This window comes from Lepidochelys kempii, chromosome 27, assembly GCF_965140285.1.
Source record: "Lepidochelys kempii isolate rLepKem1 chromosome 27, rLepKem1.hap1, whole genome shotgun sequence".
Taxonomy (NCBI): domain Eukaryota; kingdom Metazoa; phylum Chordata; order Testudines; family Cheloniidae; genus Lepidochelys; species Lepidochelys kempii.
Genome location: NC_136406.1, coordinates 4287318 through 4313820, shown reverse-complemented (window position 1 = coordinate 4313820; position 26503 = coordinate 4287318). Strand labels below are relative to the sequence as shown.

At 52.9% G+C, this 26503-nt stretch overlaps 1 protein-coding gene across 1 annotated transcript in view; it reads left to right on the top strand.

Moving 5' to 3' along the window:
- The window catches only part of NMT1 (N-myristoyltransferase 1), a 37646-nt gene extending 14451 nt beyond the window's left edge, over positions 1 to 23195 (top strand). Inside the window, exons 2-12 of the mRNA XM_073326244.1 lie at positions 455 to 566; positions 2549 to 2690; positions 6143 to 6261; positions 7778 to 7869; positions 13857 to 13973; positions 14797 to 14967; positions 15900 to 16008; positions 17594 to 17764; positions 18201 to 18368; positions 18925 to 19062; positions 22856 to 23195. Of these exons, the coding sequence (XP_073182345.1) occupies positions 455 to 566; positions 2549 to 2690; positions 6143 to 6261; positions 7778 to 7869; positions 13857 to 13973; positions 14797 to 14967; positions 15900 to 16008; positions 17594 to 17764; positions 18201 to 18368; positions 18925 to 19062; positions 22856 to 22876 (1360 nt within the window). The 3' untranslated portion in view covers positions 22877 to 23195. The remainder of the gene's footprint in view (positions 1 to 454; positions 567 to 2548; positions 2691 to 6142; positions 6262 to 7777; positions 7870 to 13856; positions 13974 to 14796; positions 14968 to 15899; positions 16009 to 17593; positions 17765 to 18200; positions 18369 to 18924; positions 19063 to 22855) is intronic.
- Positions 23196 to 26503: the final 3308 nt, after the last annotated feature.

Sequence of the window (26503 nt, the reverse complement as noted above, 5' to 3'; positions counted from 1 at the left end):
GAGCAGCCTCAGGAAATGCTGTGATACCGTCCTCTTTGATTTCCTTCATAACTGGAACGACATTCACAGCGTCCGCCTTTCCCAGAGTGGGAGGGGAGCCCCAGCCTCTGTCCCCCTGGGGACTCCCTCTCGCCAGCCTGTGTCAGGCAGAAGATGCTCAGATCCTGCAGCGCTGGGCAGCGGTACCAGTCTGAAAAAGGATGAATATTTTTAACCTTCCTTTATTAGAGGCTTTTTCTGGGAAGTGCCGTCGCTAAGAAATGGGCTTGAAACTAGCCCAGGAAATGCACTCTTGGCTGCATTCCTTGTTTGTGGATTATTCAGGCTCCTGGAGCAGGTGTGATGCATCTTCGGGTCTGACTTAGAACAGGGAGCCCTTTGTTTTCTCTCGAGATGCTGAGACTGTATAAATGCCCTCAGAAAACGCTCCAATGATGTTTACTTTGTTCCCTAGCGGCTTAAGTCCAGTGGATGACAGTGGAGCCAAAAAGAAGAAAAAGAAACAGAAACGGAAGAAAGAGAAGGGAGGAGAACAACTTGATCCGGCTCAGGATCAGCCAGTAAAGGTGAACTGCCCCCTGACCACCAGGCTGGTGGGTCTTTCCCCCAGATGAGAGCCTGCCCTTTGGAGAGAGAATATATCCTCTGTGTGTGTGTATGTGTGTGTCTCCAACATGACTCGTGGGTGGGGAAAGAGGCTACCGATGCTGAGACTTGCCCTTGGCATTCTGTTACTCAGAGCTCTAAGATTTAGGGCCCTCTCCGAGCCTTGATCCATGTGCCAGAACTCCCACTGATGCTAGCAGATGTTTGTGGGCAGATCTGGGCCTGGACACGACCCTTTGCTAGGAAATGCAAGCTAGCACCAGTGCTGTAGTAAGCATGCCCAGACTGGCGCTTGTGGCCAGTCAGCTGCTGCCTTGCTGTGTGGTGGCCAGGAGAGGCTCACTGCTCTCTGTGCCAGCCAGACCCTTCCACCGCCTGCCAGTGTCTTGCCCTTGCCTGCACTGGAGACAGGGCCAGTATTGTCTGCTTTTTGGACAACATCTGATCCTGATTTGCTCAATTCAGGGGACTTCAAACTGTCTGCACCTCAAACCCCAAAGCACTGAACTCCAGTCCCACAGTCAAATTAAATTGCAGCAGGTGCAGTTTAGGTTGGACATTAGGAAAAACTTCCTAACTGTCAGGGTGGTTAAGCACTGTAATAAATTGCCCAGGGAGGTTGTGGAATCTCCATCATTGGGGATTTTTAAGAGCAGGTTAGACAAACGCCTGTCAGGGATGGTCTAGATAATAGTTAGTCCTGCCTCGTTTGCAGGGGACTGGACTAGATGACCTCTCAAGGTCCCTTCCAGTTCTATGATTCTATTATTCTAATCCTTCAGGTCCCCCCCGGAGCTGTGGGTAATCCTGGGTGTGTGAAGTATGGCGGAGGGAGAGGGGAGAGAAGGGTGCTGCTGGCTATGGGGCAGTAGGAATGGCTGCTGCTGGCTGGGCTGCTCTCTTCCTCCCCTGGGCCTGCACTGTGCTCTGCTCCAGGGCAGTGCTGCTGGGGAGGAGCTGGAGAAGCAGCAGGGGCTGTGGTTAAGGCAGCTGACTCCTCGTCACCTTTAAGCAGTGCTTCTCAGCAGCAGCACTGGACATGGGGGGCAGGTGGCTGGGGAGGGGAGGAGGAGGAACTGCCATAACACACACTGTGGCCTGGTGTGTAGGGCACTGGACTGGGACTCTGGGAAACCTGAGTTCTATTCCTGGCTCTGTCACTGAGTGAGGGCAAGTAACAGCCCCTCTGGGGGGGCCTTTGGATGGTAAATTCCTGTGTGTGTGTGTACAGCTCTGAACGCAGTGGTCTCCTGATCTCAGCTGGAGCCTCTGGGCATTATCCTAATACAAATGCTGCATCACTAGAGAGGAGATTTTGGGGGGGGGGGGGGGGGAGAGGGGCTGGGCAGGGCAAGATGAGGAGGGAGAGAGCCATGCTGCTGCACTTGTTTCCCTGGGTCCTAATGGCCATGGTGTTTTTGCTGCTGTTTGCATCACGCAGCTGCAATTACCAGTTTGCAAAGTCCTGGCTTAATAGGAGGTGAAAGATAGGGCCAAAGCAGATCTCACTGTGAGAGCCGAGTGCTGGTATGTGTCTGCTGGGCCGCTCTTCCTGCCCAAGGAGCGGCCTTGAGGATGGCTCGCTTCACTTGTCCTGCTGGCCCCTGGGCTCCCGTGCCTGTACTTTACAGTTTCTTAATACAGACGTGCCTTGGACGCAGCTAACGCCCTGGAGATGGGGGGCATGTCAATGTCATTCCACAGAGTATTGTGGGAGAGACATGAGCAGGACGGGCAATAATATCCTTTGTGCTCCCTGCACCTCCTAATTCCCCATCCCCACCCGCAAGCGCTGCCCTCATTCAAATGCCCAGAGCAAGTCGAGGCACAGGTGGTAGGACCTTCCTTCTTGTCTGTTTTAGACTCAAGCTCCAGGAGCCGACAGAGTCTGGTAGCATGGCTCACTGGTCTGTCGTCTTGTGCCCCTTTCTCTGCTACTCAGGTGAAACTGCCAGCTGAGAGGATCCAGGAGATTCAGAAAGCCATTGAATTGTTCTCTGTAGGTCAGGGACCCGCCAAGACCATGGAGGAGGCCAGCAAGCGCAGCTACCAGTTCTGGGACACACAGCCGGTACCCAAACTAGGTAAGTACCTTATGGGCATCCTTCCTACACTAGTGTGTCCTGGATCCCTTCACCATGACCATGACTGTGTCCTGGGTGGTGGTAAACCCCAAACTTCTGTATCCGGAGTCTGCCTAGCCCAGCCTTTCCTGAAGCAGGTTTTTGGTTGGTCAATATTTATCGTTCTCTTTGTAGCTTGATACTCCTCTGTCCCTCATCATTATAAATGGATTCTATCCTCACAGCGCCCATGTGAGATAAGGAAACCTTATCCGTGTTTTACAGATAGGAGAAACCAACACGGGGAGACTAAAGGACTGGCCCAAGGTCACACTGGGAGTTGCGGGCAGGCAGGAATTGAACCCAGGTGTTCTGAGTCCCATTCTAGTGCCTGATCCACTAGACTATATTTCCTTCCATTGTTGTTCACTATTGTCATGGTGCAGATAGGTGACTAAGACTTATGCCAGGGCCGGTACATTATCATAACTAACTTGCAAGGCTCTCTGTCGAGATTCTCCTTTTGGACCCATCACCTTAGTATTTGGGCTGGCTTAGGTAGGTTTACTTCATTTTGTTTTTCTTCCATAATAACACCACCCAGCACAGCCCAAGCACAGTAAGGCTGTCAGGGATACCCAATATTTGAAACGTAAATTGCCGAGATCCTAAAGACTCCGCTTAAGTTGGTATAAGTTTGCAGTTGAAAATAATATTTTTAAAGTTAGAGCCATAACATTTGCTCATATTTGTCTCATCTTTGTTTTGTCAGTGGAAACTGCTGGTTCCAAGTTCCTTTAACAATTAAACCAACCCTGCATTTGATCAGTTTTGCCAAGTTCCAAGGAAAGTTGCTGAGATCTCCACAGGTCATATTCAAGTCTCTCTTAATCGAACTTGTTGTTTCAAATCCCCTCTTCTCCTGTTTGAGTACTTGAATAAGGAAGTATTATTTACCCCTTCACATCTCAATGAACGTGGCGTCACCCAACAAAATTAATGGTCAGCAGGTTTAAAACAAAAGGAAGAACCTCATTACCGGGGATGTTGTAAAGGCCAAAAGTATAACTGGGTTCAAAAAAGAATTAGGCAAGTTCATGGAGAACAGGTCCATCAATGGCTTAATCTGCTTCTTTGTTCGACAGCGGGGACACTGAGACACAGACTTTGCCAGTGTTGCTGTGACACCGGTGCAGAGCTGGTAATCAAATCCAGGAATCCTGACGCCCACTAGTCTGCTCTCAATCTCTCGACGTAAGGGAAAAGCAGTAAATCTCCTCAGCAGGGCGGGATCGTGACAAGAAGTCTGATCTGCTCATAGTTCAGCTGGCCAAGCTGGCCTGGGCATTATCTCTGGAGTAGTTCTTTGGAAAAGCAGCAGCTTCCCCCAGTAAGACTTGTGCTGACCCTGTTCGAAGGGGGATTTTAGGTCACTTGCGCACTAATAACTGCGTCTGACTTGGTGAGTGTGCACTGAAGTGATGCTGTCCAGTAATGAGCCATTCCTCTGTCCTGGCCACAATGCTCAGCTGACAAATGGTTTTGAAAGGAAGAGAAGCTCTTTGATGCGGAGAGCTGTGTCTCTGGAAGGACTTTGCGTCCTGGAGGAATTGGAGCAGATCTCTGCAGAAACTCCCGTGGTGTCTGTGTGATTGCATTGCTTCTTCTTTCTGCTTCTGGCAACGCCCACCCTAGTCCAAACTGAGCTGAGAAGAGCTTTACATCACAGTGGCCAAACTGTTAGTTTTCTTAGGTGACCCAGGGTTTGTTCCTCCTTGCGATGACTGGGAAATTGGCTCTTTTCAGCAACTCCTTTGAAGAAGCCTCTGTCTGATCCCCCTTGCCGCCCATGTCACGTCTGGCTAGCTCTGTATCCATTTGTCAACACTGGCACCTTACCAGTGTATCTGATTCTTTATCTGGCTTTCTGGAAGGGCTGTTCTGTGGAAGGGAATGAGCTCAGGTAGTCTGGCACGCAGACCTCAGTCCTTGTTCTGTTGTCTGGATGGTTACTGTAATACACCAGTGTGCTGTAGGTGTCCTAGGGGATGGGAATCCGATCCTAGAGCGTGTGAGGATCCCAAAGGGCTTTGTAAACATCAGTTAAGCATCACAAACCCCTGTAAAGCAGAAGGTGTTCTCTCCATTTCACAGATGGGAAACGAGGCACAGAATGATCAGGGGCCTTGTCCAGAGGTCACATCAGTGGTAGTGTTGGTACCAGAGCTCCGACTGCCTGAAACACCCCCCACCCCCGGCTCTCAATACTACACCATGCCGTCTCCCCTGGTGTTTGGTTAAAGGACAGTATCAAGCACGCAGCATGACTTGTGCGATGCTCCTTAGAATCTGGTGAACATAAGTAGTCTGGATTTGAGGGGCCGGATTTTCTAGCGCTCCGCATTCATTGAGAGCGATGGGAGCTGCTCCAGGTGAGCACTCTGGCCCTGAGGTTCTGGGGTAATTAATTCTCTGGGTTCTTGTTTGGATCTTAAATTCACCTCTCTGTTGCCTAGAATTTTTTTTAATCCTTTTTTTTTTTTTTCCCTTAACGGGAGGCATGAAGACAATGTGGTGTACTTTCTTTTCAGTGGCACTTAATTAGCACCACCACTTCCTGGGCTGTGCTAACCTCCCAGTATGGCTGGTGCCCAAGTCGAGATCTCTTGGCTTGATAAAGTGCTTTAGGAGTCACAGTAGTTAAACAAAAGTAGCCTTGTTAATTTCAACTGCATTTAAAGCACAGAGGGTGGGAAATCCTGGCGTTTGCCAAATGGCAAAAGCTGGAGCTGGCAGGCAGAAACTCTCTTTTGGAAGCTTCCAGGAGGGTATTGCGGACAACGGGGGAGTTTCAGGAAAGGGCTGGCTGGTAGGCCAAGGACTATGATGGTGCAAATTCACAAAGAGAAAGATCTGCTGTTTGTGGCCTCCAGCTAATACCATCTCGGGCTGTAACTTTGAGATCTGACCCGCTGAGGGGGTTGGGTTTGGTCAGTAATGGAGTGGGAAACTGAGGAAAAACCAGCATCTGCAGGGAGGAGTTAATGATTCCATAGAGTCACCCTTCCCTCAGAGTAAGAAATAAACCAGTACCAGCAAGCAGCAGGCGGCTGGTGTGGAAGCATCGCCTTCCAAGTGAGGCATAAAGCCAGTGCCTGTCCACTTCTTAGCCCTGGGCCCAGTCAGAGTCCAGCTCTGCTCCCCTAAACCTGCCTGCCATTTAATGGAATGAGCTCTTCAGTTCCTCAGCTCCATGGCGTAGTGTTGCTGTGTACTGTTAAACAGCTGTTCTGCTCCTCCTGAGAGCTGGCTGCTTTTCAATAATGGGGGAATGATCCCTGTATATACAGCTGTGAAATTTGTTGGGACCCTTTGGGGTGAAAGGTGCTCTCCGAATGTCAGAGCATGTTATTAAAACGCAGGTGGCTCCCAGAGGCTGAGGGACCGTTTCATTGTTCCTGTCTCTTTCCCAGGAGAAGTGGTGAACACTCATGGGCCGGTGGAACCAGACAAAGACAATATCCGTCAGGAGCCCTACACCTTGCCCCCAGGCTTCACCTGGGATGCCCTGGACCTGGGGGACCGAGGCGTGGTAAGAAGGGCCAAGGCAGGACAAGCCGGTTGGGAGGGGTCTCTAATGTAGAGCCCCTGCTGTGGGCCCCGAGTACTGAGCTGCTGGAGTTGTTTTTGGAGCCGTAGAATTCGTTCTCTGCCCCACTTCCCCGGCTCAGGCTAGCAGTTGGGCTGCTCTCTCCTTGAGGCAAGGGGGGCCTCTGCGCATTTGTAGCTTCAGTGTCGTCAGTCCCCCTACCAGACCAACCCTCCCGGCGGGAGATGGAAATTCCCACCTGTCTCTGGAGCTCGGGGTTGGGCGACCCAGCAGGTGCCTCCCTGGGAATCTAAACCTGCCTGCTGGAGATGAAGTGAGCCTGACAAAGAGGAAAGAAGCAGGAGTGTCTGCCAAGGTTGCACCCACAGATGAGTTGGGAGCTAAGAGGTTTCTCCCATATCGAGAAGAGGGCACGTGGCAGCAATGGCCAGAGCTGGCCAAGGACTGCTCCTGCAGCAGCAATGACTGGCCCAGTTACTGTTGCACTGGCTTACTCCCGGGGGAATTCGGCGCTGAAAAATAACAAAATTTGCACCAACAAAATTAAAAATTCTGCACACAATATTTTAAAAAACTCTGCATATTTTATTTGTCAAAATAACACACTATAAAATTAGGCCAGTTTCAGTTATTTAGCTAATTTATTTCAAAATAGCTGTCGGCAAGTATGTCTGTGATAATACAGACCAAAAAAAGATGCCCGTAATTTTTTTTAATAAATAGATTTCTTACTAGGCATTTTAATACAGAACTTTGAGTAATTCATTTAAATTACAATACAGCACTGTATTTCCTGCCCCTGTCAGAAGCAGTGCAAAGGCTTGGGGGAGTCAGGGATAATGGAGGAGCTGACGGAGAGGGAAAAAGCCTAGAGTGAACCTGGAGGGTTGTTGGGATTGGGTGGGAGAAGTATAGAACAGGGTGTTTTTGTGTGGGGGTCGGGGGGTTGTTAGGGAGTTGGGGAGCTTCCGCCATGCAGACCCTGGCTGGCCCCAAGCCTCTCCCATTCAGTCAGGCACATCTGCCCCGTCCCTGTATCCTCATCCCCATGGGTCTCTGCAGCCTCTTCCCTCATCTCCAGGTGTCTCTGTAGCCCCCAACCCCAGGCTCGATGCTGTCACCCTACTAGCTCCTGAGTCCACGCCCCAGGCCGTGACCCCCGGCAGCCCAGTGTGCCCCACTCTGTCCTAACCTGGCTCCGCAGGCAGGTTATGAACTTCTGCTCTTGGCGCGTCCGCGGTAATGGGTGCTTAGGCAAAGGAAAGGGGGAGTTTGAGGGACATGCTCCATGGTACTCAGGCAGCAGCTGGTCTCTTGACATAGGAGGCCACCTTCAGCGGAGCACCAGCATTAGCTTGGCCTTTTGAAGGGTGTTCTTTCCCCACAGCAAATGGGATTTCCCCTTGTCGCTGCTGCTGTCCAGTCAGGGGGCCCAGCTGAGGGGGGCTGTTACTGACTAGCCGGCTTTGCCTCCTCAGCCGACTGATCTCTCTCTTAGCTAAAAGAGCTGTACACGCTCCTGAACGAGAACTACGTGGAAGATGATGACAACATGTTCCGGTTTGATTACTCACCTGAATTCCTGCTGTGGTGAGTAGCAGGCTCTTCCCAACCTTGTGAGCAGGGGCCAGGGCGCATGGGGATGGGGGCCCAGCAAACCTGGCTCCCCTGGGCTGGTGCTGCAGCTATCTGTTGATTCTCTTGCCTCCTTCCTCACCAAATCTCCCTTCATCCACTGCCGTCCCCATCCCGCCACATGCCCAGTGGTGTGGAAAGGTCGATGTCTCTGGCATGCAACCCCAGGTATCCTGCAGGAGGATTTGGACACATGTGGCTCTTCCTGCTCTGAACTCCTCTGAGCCTTGGGAGGGCAGAGCATCCCAGCTCTGAGCTTGTCCCCGACCCTGACTGTGCTGTTCCCTTGGAAGGGGGCGTGAGCACAGTTAGCTCAGTCGCTTCCTGACTCGACCTGTGCCCTGCTGCCCTGGAGCTGCAGCATGAAGACTCCGATGACCAGATTGTGCCAACAATATAAACTTGCTGTTAATTGGCTGATAAGGCCAAGGTGGCATTTCTGTAGAGCCTCCTTCCTCATCCCCGTGCCATGGGTAAATGTTAGCTGTGGTTACAGAGGAGGGCAGATTGACCCATGCCAAAGGTCACTCAGGAAGTCAGTGTCAATGCTGGGGACTGATCCTAGATCTGCCTGGTCCCCTGCCGTACCGGGTTGGACCCGCATTCTGGGATGCCACCTGATGTATTGGGATTTCACTGAGCCTGCCTGCTCCACTAGCCTGGGCTCCCAGTCCCTGTTTTGCGGAGTCAGGCTCTCTGGCCACACACTCACAGGTAGGGAGCACCAGCTGTAGAATCACACAGAGGCTGCAGACAGTTTCAGCACGGAAATTGCCCAGCACTCAAGTGCAGCTTCCCTCTGGAAAGTACACCCCAGATAATATTGTCTTGCACTGTATAGAAAGATCTGCACAGTGCAAGCTCATAAAAATTCGCTCTCTCTCTCAATGTGAAGAGAAATATGCACAACTTCTTACCCCCCCTCTCCCAGTTATAAATTGCACAAACTGGGTTATGTTATAATAAACTGTTTTCTCGTTTAACTATAAAAGGTAAAGTTGAAGTGATTATAAGAGATAGGAAACAAAGCAAGCAGATACTAAGCAAATAAAACAAAACACGCCAACTAAGTTTGATTCGCTAAAATGTAATTCCTCACCCTAAATGTTGACTTGGGCAGGATGCAGAGTTTCTGTAGCTTAGATTTCCAGTTACTTCTCTTTACAGACTAGACTCTTCTGTCTCAGGGCTTGGCTACACTTGCACGTTATACCGCCGTAAAGCCTCCCAGAGTGCTCTACCTTACTCCCCGTCCACACTGGCAAGGCACGTAGAGTGCTCTGACTCCCTGGCTGGAGCGCTCCTGGTACTCCACCTCCCCGAGAGGATTAACAGCTATTGCGCATCGCCGGAGACGCTCCAGCTCCAGTGTAAATGGGGAGTAACGTTATTACGCACTGATTGACCTCCGGAAACTCCCCATAATCCTTTTAACTGAAGCGTCCTCTCTTGTTTGGTTGTGAGCTCTGGACGTGGACATGGCGTTGGGGGACTGCTTATCAAAAAAACAAACAGCTACTGTTTGCTTTGAATGAGTGAGAGCCAGGCAGGGGGGCTCCATTTGGAGTGCCGACAGCTAATGTTTGCTTGAAGAGAGAGGCGGTGGGGGGCGGTTGGGGTCCCTTTCCGGGAGCAGCGGCTTATCTCCTCTATGAGGAAAAAAGAAACAGCTGCCCTTTGCTTTCAGTGAGTGAAAGAGAGGCGGGGGGGAGGGGTCTGTACTTACAAGACAGCGTGCTGACATACTCTCAGCACCCCAAAAATCCACTCTCTCTCCCCTCACACTCCCTGTCACACTCCACCCCCACCGCCCCATTTGAAAAGCATGTTGCAGCCATGTGAATGCTGGAATAGCTGCCTATGATGCACCGCTCCCAATGCAGCTGCAAGCGTGGCCACGACAGTGCGCTGGCAGTGTGGACAGACTGCAGCGCTTTCCCTACTCAGCTCTCCGAAGGCGGGTTTAACTCACAGCGCTGTACATCTGTAAGTGTAGCCAGGGCCTCAGTGTTGACTCAGCCCTTGCCTTTCCCTCAGCTTAGTTCCTTTGTCTCTTCAGGTGCTTTTAGCAGTCTTACTTCTTGGGAGGGAAGGCAGCGAAGGGAGAGTGCTGATGGCCTTGCCTCCCAGCCATAAATAGAATTTACATAAGGCGGGAAGCCTTTGTTTCCAATGGGAAAGTACCAGAAATGTCCAAAATAGTATCTTCCATCACATGATCTTATTACCTGACCTTGCAGTGTCAATGCAGCATTCCAGTAAACATCTCAGGAAGGAGTGAGATTAGCATTTTCAAAGTTCTATTGTTCTCCTTAATGGCTTATCCAGGATGGTTGCTTGCTGTCCAGCCGGCGTTCCCCAAGTACACACACAGTTGTAATTGTTACATAGTCAATATTCCTAACTTCAGATACAGAAATGATACAAATTGGAGGATCACATTCAGTAAATTATAACCTTCCCAATGACTTGCATGAGAGGAAAGTGATCAGGAACAGCCAGCATGGATTCACCAAGGGAAGGTCATGCCTGACTAATCTAATCGCCTTTTATGATGAGATTACTGGTTCTGTGGATGAAGGGAAAGCAGTGGATGTATTGTTTCTTGACTTTAGCAAAGCTTTTGACACGGTCTCCCATAGTATTCTTGTCAGCAAGTTAAGGAAGTATGGGCTGGATGAATGCACTTTAAGGTGGGTAGAAAGCTGGCTAAATTGTCGGGCTCAACGGGTAGTGATCAATGGCTCCATGTCTAGTTGGCAGCCGGTATCAAGTGGAGTGCCCCAAGGGTCGGTCCTGGGGCCGGTTTTATTCAATATCTTCATAAATGATCTGGAGGATGGTGTGGATTGCACTCTCAGCAAATTTGCGGATGATACTAAACTGGGAGGAGTGGTAGATACGCTGGAGGGGAGGGATAGGATACAGAAGGACCTAGACCAATTGGAAGATTGGGCCAAAAGGAATCTGATGAGGTTCAATAAGGATAAGTGCAGGGTCCTGCACTTAGGACGGAAGAACCCAATGCACAGCTACAGACTAGGGACCGAATGGCTAGGCAGCAGTTCTGCAGAAAAGGACCTAGGGGTGACAGTGGACGAGAAGCTGGATATGAGTCAGCAGTGTGCCCTTGTTGCCAAGAAGGCCAATGGCATTTTGGGATGTATAAGTAGGGGCATAGCGAGCAGATCAAGGGACGTGATCGTTCCCCTCTATTCGACATTGGTGAGGCCTCATCTGGAGTACTGTGTCCAGTTTTGGGCCCCACACTTCAAGAAGGATGTGGATAAATTGGAGAGAGTCCAGCGAAGGGCAACAAAAATGATTAGGGGACTGGAACACATGACTTATGAGGAGAGGCTGAGGGAGCTGGGATTGTTTAGCCTGCAGAAGAGAAGAAGGAGGGGGGATTTGATAGCTGCTTTCAACTACCTGAAAGGGGGTTCCAAAGAGGATGGCTCTAGACTGTTCTCAATGGTAGCAGATGACAGAACGAGGAGTAATGGTCTCAAGTTGCAGTGGGGGAGGTTTAGATTGGATATTAGGAAAAACTTTTTCACTAAGAGGGTGGTGAAACACTGGAATGCGTTACCTAGGGAGGTGGTAGAATCTCCTTCCTTAGAGGTTTTTAAGGTCAGGCTTGACAAAGCCCTGGCTGGGATGATTTAACTGGGAATTGGTCCTGCTTTGAGCAGGGGGTTGGACTAGATGACCTTCTGGGGTCCCTTCCAACCCTGATATTCTATGATTCTATGATTCTATGATTCAATGATACCTTACAAGACCCATCCTGCATAAAATATACCTTAGGCCATATTCATATCATAACAATATTTCTATGAAGAATATGGAGTATCATGGCACGCCAGGTTCCTCTTCTCAGAAGTTCCAACTAATCCCCAGGCTCTGTGCATTCCCTTCTGCTAGGAACTGGTATACATGGTCACGTTCTGGCCTGGCAAGATACCAGCGGTGCCTTCAGCATTGTACGTCTTGGTCACCTGTGAATGGTGGTCACTCTAATCCATTCCCTACCCAATACGCTTGCATGCTGTGTGGCACAGCCAGGCGAAGGAAAGGCCTTGCTGTGAATTAATGGCCTTGCTGTGAAGGGTGATTAGACAGAACTATATTGTCCGCCCCGCCCACAGCAGCTGAAATCACGGGCCCTTCCTGCTGGGCTGGGGCTGGCCATCTCTGTCCTCGCTTGCTGTGGTTGTGTTTGCCATGTGATTATCTCCTTACCCATCTCCTCCAGGACCCCAGTTCCTTCACCCTCTTCCACTCACTTATTGCATCTACTTCAGACTGTTGCTGTCCCCTTGCCGGTCCTGCAGACCCCTTGCACACAGCCCTATATCTCTGCTACTCTTTCTAGAGTCTGGATCCTCTTTCATGCTGCATGGGGACCATTCCAAGCATTCCCCCTCCAAACTCCCTCCTCCCACAGATGTACCTGCCTTGGCCTCCTGCTCCTTGTAGGCTGCACACCTCCTTCACCTGAACCATTGCCTGGTCCCTGTGCTCCTCAGGCCAGGGACCAGCTCTTGCTAAGAAGCAGTCAAAGCTCGGGGACTGTGCCAGTGTGATATAAATAACCCATGGCAGCTCCCAGCATTCAAAGTTCTTGCTCACTGCATAGCCCTGGGAGGAAGCCGCTCGTTTAGCGATTCTTAGATTTCAAGGCCATAAGGGACAATCATGATCCTTCAGTCTGACCCCCTGCGTAACACAGGCCAGAGAACCTCACCCAGGGATTCCTGCAGCCAGCCCATAGTCGGCTTGTTACTGTAGGCTGGCAGCACGGTGGGGTCTCTTGGGCCGTAGCTAGTATGGCTTTAAACCTGAGTCTTTGTGCTAAACTCTTGGTGCGCTCCATAAAACAGCAATAACACTAATGACCTCCACATCGGAGGGCTGCCAGGTTGTGAAGTAGTTGGAAATCCTGGGGTAAAAGGTGCTCTGTATGTGCTATTGATTAATTCTTGCTAGTTACCATTGTATACCTGTACTGTATACAATGGGTGCTGTATGCCATTGCCATGGTTGTGAAGAACCCCTAGCGTTTTACAAGTAGTGTATCACGGTAGCTGTGCACAGCGATAACCCACCCAGCTGTGTACAGTTCAGAGTGATAACCCTGCAGCTGTGCACAGTGATGGCTCTGCCTCCTGGCCGCTACGCCTGTGTCATCTCCCTGCCCTGGGTCGGGACACTGCTCTCCTCGAGTTCGCTTCTAGTCAGCCGCAAGACGGCAGTTGGGTCCCTCCCAGCCCGATGAGGGCTCCGTGCCATGGCAGGGGCTCTGACGTGCTGCTCAGTGCTGTGCTCGGGGTGGGGGCTCGCCCTTCAGACAAACAGCCATAAAATATTAATTCTCTTCACAAGTGAGTCAGGCCGAGAACTCTGGGCTGGGGTCTCCCCTGGGCTCTGGGCTCGCTGCTCTCCCTGAGAACAGAGGGGCTTTGAGCGCTGGCCCTCTGTGAACACGGCGCGAGGCCAGCACTGAGCACTGGCGAGACTCGCACTCGTAGCTCTCCTAGGGTGAGCGTGGGTTGCCCATGGCACGGAGGGAATCTCTGGTTCAAACGGTGCCCAGCTAGTCGTGCTGTGTGCTCTCCACCTATCAGACTTCTCTTTTGGTGGCCTAGATCCCACTGAGGTCCCTGGGCTGGAAGGTTCTGTGGGAAGTCCCAGGATTGCCTGGCCCATGGAGGCTGAACGTTCTGTCCTCATCTACCTGGGATTCCTCCGGGCCAAGGCTGAAGCACAGCCCTTGGGCCCATGCTGTCCAAGGACAGGGCTGCACTGGTGCCTTTTGCCCGCACTAGAGTCAGCCAGGACGTTGGGGGGAGGCAGGCCTGTTGGAGAGAAAAACGGGTGCCTTGGGGCCTCTGGTGCAGGAATATGCAAGGACCAACAAAGGCTTGTCCATTCTCCAGGGCTTTGCGTCCCCCCGGCTGGTTGCCCCAGTGGCACTGTGGGGTCCGAGTCATCTCTAGCAAGAAGCTGGTGGGATTCATCAGTGCTATTCCAGCCACGATCCACATCTACGATTCGTAAGTGCCTTTCTGTTCGGCTCAGTCTCAGTTCTTCCCCACTGTGGGGTCGGATGCTCCTGGGCTGGGTCGGAGGGGTCCTTGCGGGGTCGGGCCTGGTGTGCACCGCGGGGGCTCTAGGAGTGTCCCATGATTAGGGAAAGGGGGTTTGGTTAAGGTGGGCAGCTCTTGTCAGAGGAAGTCTCACATACAAGAATCTCCAACACTAGCTTTGTTAGTGCTTCCTAACATGGCCAGCATACAGCTCTGGCTGTAGGAAAGGGACTTCGTGTGGAAATTCTCCAGAGCACGTTGTTCCTTGGACAACTGGTGTGCTCAGAGTAAAGTTCTCAAAAGCGCCTAAGCAACTTGGGCTCCCCAGGGGCCATGGACAATGAGACCCTCTGGCTTCCCTACGCCAGTGTGATGCTATTTACGCAGCATCGAGGATGGGACAGCCATGATTCTTAGTGCATGAGAAGCACAAACCCAACCTGTGTGACTTACCGAACGCTGGTAGCAGAGGGCTCCTGTTCGAGAGGCCAGGCAGCTCTGCTGTTGAATTGCTTCACTGCGTAGCTAGATGAATGCAGCCCAGGAGTGGGGCACGGAACTGGTGACAGGTGATGGCCCGGAATGGGCAAATGGGGAAACCTCCCAGTCCCCTGGCCTGGTTTCTTATACTAGGGATGTCCCATGTCCCTTCTGCAGAGCAGGGAGGGGTGACTCCCATCTGCCCCCTCCCTCCCCAGGTGAGGCCATGCTCTGGGCCTGGGGAATTGGAGTAACCCTGCCAAGACAACTCTGTATGACTCTTTCCGGGTTTGTTCTTTGTCCTCTCAAGAGAGAAGAAGATGGTGGAGATAAACTTCCTTTGCGTCCACAAGAAGCTGCGGTCTAAACGGGTGGCCCCGGTTCTGATCCGGGAGATCACCCGGCGGGTTCACCTGGAGGGGATTTTCCAGGCTGTTTACACTGCAGGGGTAGTGTTGCCAAAACCCGTCGGAACTTGTAGGTAAGTGACGCTCCAACAAGCAGTGCAGACTTGGCCCTTAACAGACCCCTCTTCCCATGGCTTGTTAGCAGCGCACTCTGATTTACCCACGATCCCACTGGGCTGAGTGGACCAGGTACATCCTGGGGTTCCTCCTGCTAGCAGTGTCCTTCAGGGAGTTGGCTGGACAGCTGTGTGTGTCCTCAGGGTAAGCTGCTGGCTCTTTGAAGGCCATGAAGCAATACCGTGTCGAGGACTCCTCCCGCACATGCACCCCAAGTTGCCCTGGCTTTTCTCTCTGGGAGCCGTTGGGTGTGAATTACTATAGCCCCTAGAGGCCCCAGGCATGGACCACGGCTCCAGGGTCTAGACGCTGAACAGATGCAGAACAACAGACAGTCCCTGCCCCAAAGACTTTATAATCCAAGTTTAAAACAGGGGAAGGCAGGTAGATAGACACAGATGGGAGCCCAAGAAAACAATGCAACAGGATTGGTCCACATGATGGGCAGTGGTCTCAGTACACCAGCGACCTAGCTGTCCTCAGGTTTCTGTGGGCATCACAGCAAAGGAGGGATTTGAAAGTGGGTGATGAGATAATTTGGGGATGTTTACAGGGAGCTCATCCCAAGCATGAGGGGCAGCATGGGAAAGACTGCAAAGGTACTTGTTTGAAAATTTAGCAAGTGGGCAATAGAGGCTGGCATGTTGGGCCAATCAGAGGCAGGTGTTGACAGTAGTGAATAGGTGGGGTGGGGACAGGCCATGGAGGGTTTGAAAGTGATGACAGATTGATTAGATTGATGTGATGGAGTGGTTTCTGCCTTGCTAATTAGCCTGATGTCTTGTGCTCTTGCTTGCCACCTTCTGGCACTTAAAAGACTTGCATGCTCTTTCCAGACTTCTCCATCGCGAGCGTCCTGCATGTGTGACCTAGATTTGTGTTTCTGCAGATACTGGCATCGGTCCCTGAATCCTCGGAAACTGATTGAAGTCAAGTTTTCCCACCTGAGCAGGAACATGACTATGCAACGCACCATGAAGCTTTACCGCCTGCCAGAGGTATGTGCTTGTGAATGGAGTAGATGCTGCCTCTCTAGGTTACCTGAAGGGTGCAAACCGCTTACTCCTGAGCTGGCTGTGAAGGGAGGTGAATTGCTGAGGTTCAGACATCCAAGCTGGTTCTGAGTTCCTCCCTGTTGTGGTCAGTGTGGCAGACAGGTCCCAGACAGCCACCACTAGCTGCCTAGCACGTAGCTCATGCTGCCTGAGTCCCTGCGCTTGTCTTCGAGCGTGTGCAGCTGTGGGCCATGAGTTCTCGCGGACTGTGGCCTGGTGAGTCAGACCACTGCCCTTCGGGGAAGCCAGGTGCACGGGCTTGGCAGCGATTTCAGAGGGGTTTGCTTTAACAATAAGAGGCCGAGCCAATCTGTGCTGTAATCCCCAGCAGTGTGCTGGGGTGGCCACTGCCTGAGTGCAGTTACAGTCAGGAAAATGGCAGTGCCTGCTTGGCTTTGCTGCTCCCTCCAGGGAGTCTGAGTTGCTGTTTTCTGGTCCAGAGCCCCCACAGTTCCCGGGGAGCTCGCAGCCGGCTGGCCTCGCTCCTAAGCAGCTGCTGACTAAAGAATTTTCATCCTTCTTTAAAGAGTATTTAGGATGCCTGTCGCCATAGCCCCCATAGCCCTGGGTCTGGCTAGGCACTGCTGCTCCATGGGGCAGGAATCGGCTCAGACTAGAAACAAACCCCAAAACACCCCAGCCTCCTGCTCTGGTCTCGCCAGACCAGGAGCAGCGAATTCCATTGTGCACTGGAGGGGCGGGAGGCCCAAGGGATGCAGGCTGAGCGTGCGGCCCCCACAGTTCAGAGAACTCACCTTTTGGACGTATAAATGGAGCACGTTGCTCTGGAAGTCACTTAGACCATCGTAAGGAGCCGCTGCTTCCTTGTAGCACCTCCCATCTGGGCGGATCCCAGAGCACTTGATGAACTCATAAATGAGCTGTACATCTCCCCCCATGAACCCTGGGCTCAATTGTCCCACTGTGACCACCGGGGGCAGGGCCCTGATTTTGCCTCTTTTGCAGAAGCTGGCACCTCCAGTTCACTTTGGCACCGTGACAGGGTGTGGGCTCAGTGCCAAGCCAGGGAAGCTGCCCCCTACTGGATCAGCAGCCCATTTCCTGCAGCACCTACGTATTCCTTAACGGTCTCCTGCCCAGCCTGGCCCACTTAGCATGTGTGCCAGAATGGGACCAGAGCAGGGGGCACCATGGCTGCAAGCCTGGCATGAATCTGGAGCTCCGACAACACCACGCGTTATTGTAGGTCATGGGTGGCTGGAAGCCTCTTTGCGTGTGACAGACCCCAAAGCATAGGATTCTGGGACCCCTGTGCAGGTGGTCTTCGTAGCTTTCTGCAGGGTGTCAGTTAAAGGGAGCCAGGTGGGCAGGGATCTGAGGATGGGCCAAGGTGTGGGGGTCCTGAGCAGAAAAGAGCAGTGTGGGGATGCCCTGTAGGCAGCTGCTTGTGGGAGGATCCCTCTTTGTTAATAATCGTTAGCAATCCTGGCCCTTTGGGTACTGAGAAAATCTGCTCGAGTCCAGATGCTCTAGAGCTGGCACGGACAGTTTCTCCCCCTCTCTCCAGACTCCGAAGACATCCAGCCTGCGGGCAATGGAGCACAAAGACATCGCTGCTGTGCACAAGCTTCTGACCGAGTACCTGAAGCAGTTCCACCTGACCCCGGTCATGAGTCGTGAGGAGGTGGAGCACTGGTTCTTCCCGCAGGAGAATATCATTGACACCTTCGTGGTGGAGGTGAGCCGGCAGGGCTGGAGACGGTCACCCGGGCCCCAGTCACTTTGGAAGGGTCAGCTTGTCCTCTGCCTGCTGAGCGTCTGTAGCTTCCTCCCCTGGCTCGGACGGGGGTCACTGACCCGGGAGCGTGGGAGGGGATGGCTCCCGCCGGCTTCGAAAGGGGGTGGGGGGGAGTGCCAGCGTTGGGCTCCACGGGACGGGCCTCGCGGTGCAGAAGAGGCTGGGTTATTGCAATTGTCGCTGTGCTGCCTTGGCACCAGCCTCAGTGCAGCCCTGAGGCACGGGCCTTGCCCTGTGCCGAGCCTGCGGGCAAGGCAGCCAGCTAGTGGCATGGCCCCTGTTAGCTCCCGAACGGCCTCAGATGGCTCTTGCTTGTTGCTCTGTCCTGTCTCGGCCTCGCTCAGGCCGTACCTATGCTGCTGCCCTTTGCTTTCAGAGCCCCACCGGCGAGGTGACGGACTTCCTGAGCTTCTACACTCTGCCCTCCACCATCATGAACCACCCCACTCACAAGAGCCTGAAAGCCGCGTACTCCTTCTACAACGTTCACACCAAGACTCCCCTCCTCGACCTCATGAGCGACGCCCTCATCCTCGCGAAGTCGGTGAGCAGGCATGGAGCCCCTTCGCCCAGGGAGCACCAGGGCTCGGCAGAGAGCTGCCAGGGCGGGGGGAGGCTTGAGACCTGTGACCCCAGCCCCTGAGGAGGCTGACTGTAGCCACCTCCTCACCAGCTGCATGCTGCAGGTTGGCCCTTGAGATCTGGGGGGAGCCGCAGACGTGGGCCCCACCCACCTTTAAAAGAAAGCGTGAATGATGACACCTTGTTGTTTTATGGCTGTGAGGAGCGTGTGCTTTGCCCACCCTGGTCTCCCAGAACGACACTGGCCTGACGGCCACGAAGCCAGACCCCCTGTATTATCCAGAGGACACCAAAAGCAGGGGCAGCAGCTGAGCAGGTTTCTCTCAATGGCCCCCATCCCCTAGAGAGGGGGAGTCAATCTAGGGCCTCTCCCCTGGGGCGATCAGCTAAAGGCCACATGGCCAGTTGGGAGGCTTGCAGGACGGGCAGTGCCTGGAGGTCAAGGAGGACAGCACAACTGCAGAGGCTGGCCCTGGGGAAGGCTTACTGATGACCTCGCTCCCCTTTCACCTGTGCAGAGGGGGTTTGATGTGTTCAATGCACTGGATCTCATGGAAAACAAAACCTTCCTGGAGAAGCTGAAGTTTGGGATTGGGGACGGGAATCTGCAGTATTATCTCTACAATTGGAAATGCCCCAGCATGGGGGCAGAAAAGGTAAGCTCCTTGCTCAGCACAGGGGTCGCCCTGGTGGGGGCTGGCCAGGGGGCTGTGCGGGTAGGTTATCTGGTTTGGTCGCTGGAATGATTTCTGCAAGGCTCTCACAGGACACTGGCCAGTGTGGTACCAAGTCAGATCACCAGCCACTGAGCTCCCAGCAACAGCCACTGTGCGATGCTTTAGCAGAAGGCAGAACCGCTTGTAACGCACTTGTCAAGGGGAATGCCAGGGATGTCTTCCTGAGCCAGCCCGGTCAGCTCCTGCCTGGGCTGGGCTGGGCTGGGCTGAGCAGCAGCCTTTGTACCCCTGGGAATTAGCGCCTGGACGTACCACAGGCTTTGCTGGGCCCTCCAAAGCTGTTTGCCTGTGTGGGGAGGGTTTCCTTGGGCTGAGTCGCTACCCTGCTACCAAGGGCCAGGCAACTAGAAGCACTAGCCCAAGGGCTCATTAAAAGCCGTCTGTCTGGCAGCCTCCACCAGAGCCCTGGCGGCAGCTGGCTACACCACCTGTGTCTTAGCAAAGCCACCTTTCTGTCCCCTTGGAGCACAGACTGAGGTAGGAGCCCCTGCGCCTTAATGGTTTGGGTACTGACTCCTCTGTCACCACAGGGAAACCGAGGCAGGGCAGTTGTGCCCTGCCCATCTGTAAATTAGAGCTAGGACACAAGGCTGGGGAGAGTTGGTGTTGAAAAGCGCTTTGCAGGTGCAGAGCGTGAGGGCTAAGCCCCTGCCTAGCCATCGGGAGCCTTCCTTTGAGGGTGCCTTGGGAACGAGGCAGCATCTGGCAGAAGGTTTGTCCTGTGTAGGGCAGCATGCGGGAATGGGCAGGATACCCAGCACTGCACCTGTGAGTGCCGCACATCTGCCCTCTCTCGGGCCTTTACAACAAGTCCGGTAGTGAAATGCCGATTGACTGACCCCATGGTGCCTGCTGGACACTGCCCGTGTAAGGAGCACGCGCCCGTGAGAGTCCAGTGCATGTCCTACCTAGTCTGAGTCACTGGGCTCTGCCCTCGGTAGCTGATTCTGAGCTCCTGATGGGTGGCTTCACGCCTGCCCATTGGGAATTGCCATTCACCAAACCCTGGGCTGTCGGGGCTGGCAGGGGCCTCAGGAGGTTCTAGTCCCACCCCTGGCTCAAAGCAGGATCCACCCCAGCTAACTTCTCCCAGCCAGGGCTTTGTCAAGCCTGACCTCGAAAACCTCCAAGGAAGGAGATTCTACCACCTCCCTAGGTAACCCATTCCAGTGCTTCACCACCCTTCTAGTGAAAAAGTTTTTCCTAATATCCAACCTAATCCTCCCCCACTGCAACTTGAGACCATTACTCCTCGTTCTGTCATCTGCTACCACTGATAACAGTCTAGATCCATCCTCTTTGGAACCCCCTTTCAGGTAGTTGAAAGCAGCTGTCAAATCCAACCTCATTCTTCTCTTCTGCAGACTAAACAATCCCAGTTCCCTCAGCCTCTCCTCATAAGTCATGTGTTCCAGTCCCCTAATCATTTTTGTTGCCCTCCGCTGGACACTTTCCAATTTCTCCACATCCTTCTTGTAGTGTGGGGCCCAAAACTGGACACAGGACTCCAGATGAGGCCTCACCAGTGTCAAATAGAGGGGAACGATCACGTCCCTCGATCTGCTGGCAATGCCCCTACTTAAACAGCCCAAAATGCCATTGGCCTTCTTGGCAACAAGGGCACACTGTTGACTCATATCCAGCTTCTCGTCCACTGTAACCCCTAGGTCCTTTTCTGCAGAACTGCTGCCGAGCCATTCGGTCCCTAGTCTGTAGTGGTGCATGGGATTCTTCCTTCCTAAGTGCAGGAGTCTGCACTTGTCCTTGTTGAACCTCATCAGATTTCTTTTGGCCCAATCCTCTAATTTGTCTAGGGCCCTCTGTATCCTATCCCTGCCCTCCAGCGTATCTGCCTCTCTTCCCAGGTTAGTGTCATCTGCAAACTTGCTGAGGGTGCAATCCACACCATCCTCCAGATCGTTAATGAAGATATTGAACAAAACCAGCCCCCAGAACCGACCCTTGGGGCACTCCACTTAATACTGGCTTCCAACTAGACATGGAGCCATTGATCGCTACCCGTTGAGCCCGATGATCTAGCCAGCTTTCTATCCACCTTATAGTCCATTCATCCCACCCATACTTCTTTAACTTGCTGGCAAGAATACTGTGGGAGACCATATCAAAAGCTTTGCTAAAGTCAAGGAATAACATGTCCACTGCTTTCCCCTCATCCACAGAGCCAGTTATCTTGTCATAGAAGGCAATTAGATTAGTCAGGCATGACTTGCCCTTGGTGAATCCACTCTGACTGTTCCTCATCACTTTCCTTTCCTCTCCTCTCCATTCCCACACTGGGCTTCCCCTCTCCCAACTAGGAGTGTTCGAGCCCCCCTACAGCTTGGGCAATGGGACCCGGGTATCTTTGCATCTGTACGAGGAGCTGTTTTGTCCTGGAGGTCTTGACCACAGCTTCCCTTCCCTTCGTGCTGTCTTGCCCATTTGTCCACCACTTCCACACCCCAGAGGTGACAGCATTTCAGTGCATGCACCTAGCTTGAAAATTGCCTTGGGATGGAAGTTGCACTAAAATTATAAAATATTCCTGTTATATAGCACTGCGTGTGTTTTCTGGGCTGTGCAGTAGATACGGTATCCAGGCTGGCTGGAGTAACAGGACCTGCCACGCTGGTCCAAAGCACTGGGGTGTCTGCTCTAGTCTTTGGCAGTGGCCAGTCTCTGTTGCTTCAGAGGAAGGTTCACAGAACGCCCCTGGCCAGGTTTGCATTGCTGCTTGTGGCAGTGGGAGAAAATGCCTATGGCAGTTGGGATTATAACTTAATCCGGCCATGGTATTCGGCTTGATGCCCCTTGCAGCCATGAATTCCACAGCAGTTATGTGGGTGCAGAGCCCCAGCAACAGTTAGAACCATATCAAGCTTTTCTCGCTTGCTGAGAATTAGCCTTTACGAAGCAGCCAGTCGGTCACTAACTGGCTCGTTCTGCTCAGCACCGCTTGAGACGGGTGGCACCGGGGGAGCTGTGCTGCTGCGAGTACACAGGAAGGCGCTGAGTACGAACGCCACGGGCCCTGAGCCCAGCTGTGCCCCTTGGCAGCTGAGCAGCTCTGGCCCTTCCCCAGCACCTCCCATCAGCGAATCTGAGCACTTCACAAACCAGAAATGACCTATCACACAACAGCTGGCACCAGGGAACCCCCGAGAGCGGCTGGCTCCTTCTAAAGGGGATCCCCGTGCAGAAAACTGGCTTCTGAACTCAAAGGCACTAACTTAGCCAGGGAAAAACCTGAACATAAATACAAATCACCCCCAAATGCCAGAATCCTGCACTGGCAGGGACCTCTCCAGTGCACAGTGGGGCAGTCCGTGTCACCCCCGTCTTACAGGTGAGTCTCCCAAAGCACAAGGGTAAGTATCTGCCTCAGGTTATGCAGGAACGAGTGGCTAGGCCCCATGGGTCTTGACTCCTAGCCCTATGCTCTTACCACGGGACCACTACTGTGAGGAGGGTGTGCTCTTTCTCCAACACCTTGTTCTTCAGGCCTTTGCCATGGGTTCCCTTGGGCTGTGATGCGTTGTTGGTCTAACGGAGGCTGCGGCTGGACTCCCCCGTGTGGCTCAGATTGCTGCTGAGTTCCAGCAGCCGTGGGGAGCGCTGGAGAACATGTGCCAGGTGTCCAGAGTTGGGGACTGAAACAGAGAGGATCTGTCACGTTAACGCTTCCTAACCTGTTTCCCATTGGCTCTCTCAGGTTGGACTGGTGTTGCAGTAACCAATCCTCGAGAGGAGAGGCGACGTTTCTGAGAAGTTGGGCCAGGAAGCGAAGGTTGCCACTGGCTGTTGGGGTTTCCGTGGAAGCAAGACCCTCCTGCAGAGGAGCAGGGACTTAACCATCACCTGATTTTAATGATTGTGTCACAGGATGCCAGCTGCCACACCCTGGGCAGTGGCATCGGTCTCCTTTGTTTCAATTAATTGCATCCTCGTACAGACGTGATCAAGGGAATGTAACTGCTGCAAACTAGCTCATGATTGGCAAATACTGGAGTTAACGGGTGAATAATAAAAGTATATATTATATATATTTTAAATATCTTTCCTCTTGCAGACTGACCCAGATCACCACTTCCCCAGCTCTGCATGTTGCCTTTTCTCAGCAAGAAGCTGGGTCTAAAATGGGACAGCTGCTTGCCGCCCTGGCCTCTGCAGGTCTGGGTTCAAATCCCATCATGGGTCACAAGCGTGGATGAGTTTGGTGGCTTCATCACCACCAAGGAAACTGCTGATCAGCACATGCACGCTAGAGACTGGGCCAAGAACAGTGGGGCAGGGTGGAGGGCGCTGCTCTGGGATGACTGGAGGCCCCAGGACTGAGGCTTGTTGGAGGAGTTGCCTGGCTGTCTCCGGGGTTCTCCCCTCGTTTTCCTGAGCTCCAGATTCATTAACAATGTGATGCGGCAGGCTAGGCGTCCATCTGTGTCCTGGACTCTGTGGGTGGCGAAAGTCAAGGGCTGGAGAAGTGACTTCCTGCTGGAAGGCCCAACCATTGAGAGGAGCTGCCATGAGACTGCCTTACTGGCTAGCCCCAACAGAGCGTGCTTCTTCCCAGCCTAGCCCCTGCCTGGTGCCTGGAGCGAAGGATAGGTGGATTGCCCTGCCGGCCTGCCAGGAAGTAAATCCATATTCACAGCTAAGGGCTATCTGTGTCTGATCAAGGCAGACCTGGAGCTTCAGCCTCCCCCGCACCTTTGAGACGTGGTCCCTCTCTGCTGGGTTTGATGAGCTGAACCGACCCTCCCTATGCTCTGGAGAAGTAGCTATTCATGAAGTGCCCCAAGGAACCCAGCTTTTGGACTCACATTGGTGCAAATCCGTAACTGCAGCACTGAGTAAACTGGATGTAGTCACCCAAACTCCTCTCTGCCCCCGGCAGCCCATGTCACGTAGCTGCAATAACCACGCCAGCCAGGTCAGAATCAATTCTCCAACCCCATCACTCTGAAAGGCAGGGGTCTAGTGCACCTTGGCTTGGCTATCTTGGCAGTTCTGGGGTTACCCATTGTTGTACCTTTCGGGGGCTCTGAACGACAGTCCCTTCCATGCTCATTTTTGTTCATGCCTTTTGGTTCATGCCTCTCTCTCTAAATCCCTGGTACACCCACATCTTGAATACTGCGGGCAGATGTGGTTGCCCCATCTCAAAAAAGATATATTGGAATTGGAAAAGGTTCAGAAAAGGGCAACAAAAATTATTAAGGGTATGGAACGGCTGCCATATGAGGAGAGATTAATAAGACTGGGACTTTTCAGCTTGGAAAAGAGATGACTAAGGGGGGATATAATCATGACTGGTGTGGAGAAAGCAAATAAGTGTTGTTTTTTCCTCATAACGCAAGAACTAGGGGTCACCAAATGAAATGAATAGGCAGCAGGTTTAAAACAAACAAAAGGAAGTATTTTTTTCACACAACACACAGTCAACCTGTGGAAATCCTTCCCAGAGGATGTTGTGAAGGTCAAGACTATGACAGGGTTCAAAAAAGAACTAAATAAGTTATTGAGGATGGGCAGGGATGGTGTCCCTAGCCTCTGTTTGCCAGAGTCTGGGAATGGGTGGCAGGGGATGGATCACTTGGTAATTCCCTGTTCTGTTCATTCACCCTGGGGCACCTGGCACTGGCCACTGTTGGACGATAGGACACTGGGCTTGATGGACTTTGGTCCGACCCAGTGTGGCCGTTCTTATGTTCTGGTTTCTAAAGTGTCCCGTGCAATGATCGGAACATCCCAGCTGATTGTTTCCCCCATTGTCTGTGTAACAGCATCCCTTCTCATAGATTTTTATCTTGGGAAACCACCCCACAGCCCCTCCTTCGTCAGGCTTGCATTGTCTTTTAATGGCACTCTCACTGCCCAGGCAGGGGAATGGACCATGAGAACAATCTGTGGGGGGGAGGGGATTTGCCATCACTGGACATTTTGCTGTAGGTCAGCCAGGAGTTCAGGGAAGTCCTGTGGCCAGTGGATAAGGGGTCAAATGATCACAGTGGTCCCTTAGGGCCTTGTAATTATAATCCAAGACCAGGCCACCCCTTCGCTACTGCTGTTGGCAAAAGCTGTTTCTAATTGTGTGACGAGCCTCGCTGGGGGAAGTGTTTCTGCCTGACAATGAGAGAAGCGTGTAAGCTCCCACAAGGAAATCTACACAGAGCTTGGAGGGCACTTCCTACAGGGAACCAGCCCAAGGTTGCTTGGAAATCTCTGACCCAGCTTGGTGCACAGTCCGGCGGTTGGTGGAAGAGACCCCATGTTTAGCGACCCATTGGTTTTTCACATCCTTGTTGCAGTATAAACTGCAATGCCCTGTCGGTGGAATGGGACCACCACAGAAACAAACTGACCAGGAGCAAAGGCCTCAGCCAGTTCCTGATGTACAGGCCAATGCATTCATGAAAACCCTCAAGCCAAGACACCCACTGGCCAGTCTGCAAGGCAGGCAGAGAGCCCCACACTGTTCACCAAGCCAGAGGAACAACCAGCAGTGTGCTCTGATGGGAAGGTCCTGCCCTGGTCTGTGTGGTGGGCACATTCCTAAGGCCTGCACTGCTGACTCGGTGTGACAGGCTATGGAAGGGCACATCCCCGTTCCAAGCAGGAAAACCCAGATGCAATGAGCCTTTTTCTCTGCATCCTGCTCCAGGCAGGGTGGGGAATATTTGCTTTGGTGGGCCTGGAATTCATGGGGCCCTGGAGCAGCAGCAGCAGGTGATGGGCTGCAACATCGGTGCCACCCAACCAATGGCTACGCCTAGAACTTCTGTGGCAGGACTTCCTCAGCATTTCTTTGAAATCCAGCTGTGGCCAGCTCCTCTCTAGCCGTGGATTCTGGTCACTCCTCTGCTGCCTGCTGAGATGGTTTGCTGCTGCTGTGGCCAGAAGGAGATTTAAACTTCTCCCCAAAGACGTTTCCAAAGCACCATGTATGGCTGGCTCTCGGTGCCAACGCATCGTTGCGCTCGGCCCCTGGCTGTGCTCCTGACATAACAGCTGCCTGGCACGTCTTGATGGACAGAAGTGACAACCCCCATTGCATGGAGCCAGCCCACCCCCCAGCCCTGCTGCTTCCTGGGGAGGGGGCTGCTGCAGTTCCCTGCTGCTCCTGCAATGAGAACAGGGGGGTCTCAGGCGTGGGCCCAGATTCTCTGCTACCGGAAGCTGCTGGAGAAGCTGTGGGGCAGCCATAGTACGATGTCAGCTGCGGGCAATAGGGGGTGCAGCTGCCACGTAACATCTGAGTAGGACTGCTGCAGGAACAGGGGTCGCTTTGGATTTCGGAACTGAAGCTGCATCCAAGGAACAACCCATCTCTCCAGCAGAGGGCGCTCAGAGCCACGTTTAT